At 46.4% G+C, this 2,532-nt stretch overlaps 1 protein-coding gene across 1 annotated transcript; it reads left to right on the plus strand.

Annotated features, from left to right (window-relative positions):
• Positions 1-516: 516 nt before the first annotated feature.
• Positions 517-798, plus strand: Pmar_PMAR024432 (hypothetical protein; the record flags this gene model as incomplete). Its single annotated transcript, XM_002785103.1, has 1 exon — positions 517-798. One exon carries the CDS (start codon positions 517-519, stop codon positions 796-798), a length of 282 nt encoding a protein of 93 aa, XP_002785149.1.
• Between the last annotated feature and the right edge of the window lie 1,734 nt (positions 799-2,532).

Below are 2,532 nucleotides of genomic sequence, written 5' to 3' on the forward strand. Positions count from 1 at the left end.
CGAGAGTAGCGAACGTTCAGACTCTGTTAGCACTATCGAGTTCTACGAGGACCTGCTTCTGATGAGTTTGACTATCAAGCTCGGTAGCTGCACTGCTTCTGTTCAGAACATTCCCTATCACATTGGCCGTGTTCGCAATCATGAGGGACACTATATCGACGACAAGCTCTACGTGGGACCCGACTTCAGCGAAACAGATTTAACGACACAAGTGGACAACTGTCGTGACTCTAACATCAACGGCGATACATTCCAACAGCTGTTCGTTTCCTCGGAGCAAGGCGTTCCCATGAGCGAGATTACCACCCACGGGACGTTCATAACAGAATGGAGATTCCAGCTCCGTGGTATTCCCGCTCGGCCGCCGCCGACAACTCCTCTTCCTACTACCCCAACTCCTACAGTCCTGACTAAGCCTCATCCATCGGGTCTGTATAAAGATGACAGTAGAGAAGGCTCGTTTTGGTTTTGGTATTTTGCGTTTTGGTATTTCTTCAAAAACCCTGAAACTTCACCATGGATATCACACTCGGTGGTTGCCGTCTGTATTACGAAGATGTTCCGTACGAGATGGTTGAGGAGAATGGTGCCTCTTGGGTGAAGCCTGATGATAGCTTCACCAGTCTGGCTTATGCCCTGAATAACTGCAGGTTTAACGCCAACTCAAGATACGAGCTTAATGATCTGGAGAATATCGAATTCCACGATGCGCAGGATCCGAACGACCAGACATTAGTAGTTTACAGAATGCTAGAGACCTATGGGAAGGCACTGAGGACGGTCTTCAAGAATCAGTAGACAGAGGAAGATCCCTTATGCTTGACGGTTTCAACGATTCTTAGCTTCTAACGAGGCCAAGTTACTGTAAGAGCTTTAGAAGCGGATTCTTCCAATGAGAAATTCTGCATCAACGTTGCCGGGTTCCGGATCATCTGGACCGGATGTTGAGTCAGCCTTACTTCCCTCGGTCAAGCTTTAACCTAGGATTGTACTCTGCCTTGAAAATTTTCAATTGTGTTGCGTATTTCATAATGATAAATGACAGGAGTTCAACCCCCTATTTAACAACCCTCATTTGTATAACATGTCGGTTGTCTGGCTGTTTTTTCGGTTTGTTTTTCTCCTCAGGTTGATTGCAATGGGTTTAGTTACTTCCTGTATGGATCAAAGGCCAGCTCATGCTCCATTGCTAGATTTTCGCCACTCTACACCTTGCAAGGCAGTTAATCAAACTCCATCCTATTTCTAAATACAATAATGATACTAAAGTATTGTTGATGAGAGTTCACCGACTCTCGTCCTCCACCTCATGTCCCGCCCTTCGGTAGCGTCAAACCCAACATCCTTATCCACTACAACTAAACCCTGTCATTATCTGTGGATTATTGTAGTGAATAATATTAATCACCACAACACAACTCACACAGGGTCGTTGAGGACACTTAGTCTTCAATTTGGTCTTATAACTATGAGTATAGTAACTAACTTCCAGGACTTGAGAATATGACTATTGCACTATTCTACTCAACGACTAGAGCAGAATGGGATAGATAGAAAAGGCAGATATATACAGATGAGTTAGAAGCGATACATTAGCTAAGGGACAAGGCTATGTAGCTATTTACTGAAGATTGTGTATTGGGACAGTGCATTCCCCTACCGTGGGAAGGGCATGGAATGCTAATGAGAACGAAATGAACCATAAGTAGAATATCTAGTAGGTCTTCTAATTTTCCGGCCTGATCTCGTGCTCAGAGCGGTGCTAGTCGTCTCATTTGCCGAACCTCTAGGCGTACTCATTGCCAAGTCTGGAGCTGTTGATGATTGAGCTGGCGAAGACATCACCCTTGATGTAGTGGACGATGGCTTGGCTGTAGTGGCGGTCCCTTGAGGATGAGGTCTACGTTGCATACGGATCCCAACTCGATGTAAATCGACCAGAGTCTTCTTCTTGCCCAAGCCTGGCAGAGACTTGGCTGGTGTGTAGGGTTGAGAGCCTTCTTGTAGCTGAGGAGGTACTGGAAGACATTCTCTAGTATGTCGCTCTATAATCATAGGTGGGCCTTTTGTACCAGGTCTGCGCATAGAGAGATACACCTTGTTACCATCCTGGCGCAGCACCGTCATAACCGCCCACTTCTTCCCAACTTTATAACGCCGGTCAGGATCATGCAGTCGGACGTACACCAAGGAACCCGATGTGAGAGGTTGAGCAAGTGGCTTGGTGTTCATGGCCAATGCTCGTTGCTCTCCTAGTACATCCTCTACTCTCTCAAGTTCCTGTAGATATGTGGAGGTTGACAAGCTTTTGTGTTGGCGAGGGAGACGTCCAAACATGAGCACGAAGGGCTCCATGTGGTGAACCGTACTAGGAGTTGACCTTAGTGACCAGAGAATCTCATCTATGATAGCAGATAATGATAGCTGAGACCATGCGGGGGTGTAGAACACTGCTTGAAGTTTCTGTAATAGAGTACGATTTAATTGCTCTATTGCAGCCACTGGCGTATAAGGCAGCGTCGTCGAGTGCCT

The sequence above is a fragment of the Perkinsus marinus genome (genome assembly GCF_000006405.1).
Source record: "Perkinsus marinus ATCC 50983 genomic scaffold scf_1104296933954, whole genome shotgun sequence".
NCBI lineage: Eukaryota > Perkinsozoa > Perkinsida > Perkinsidae > Perkinsus > Perkinsus marinus.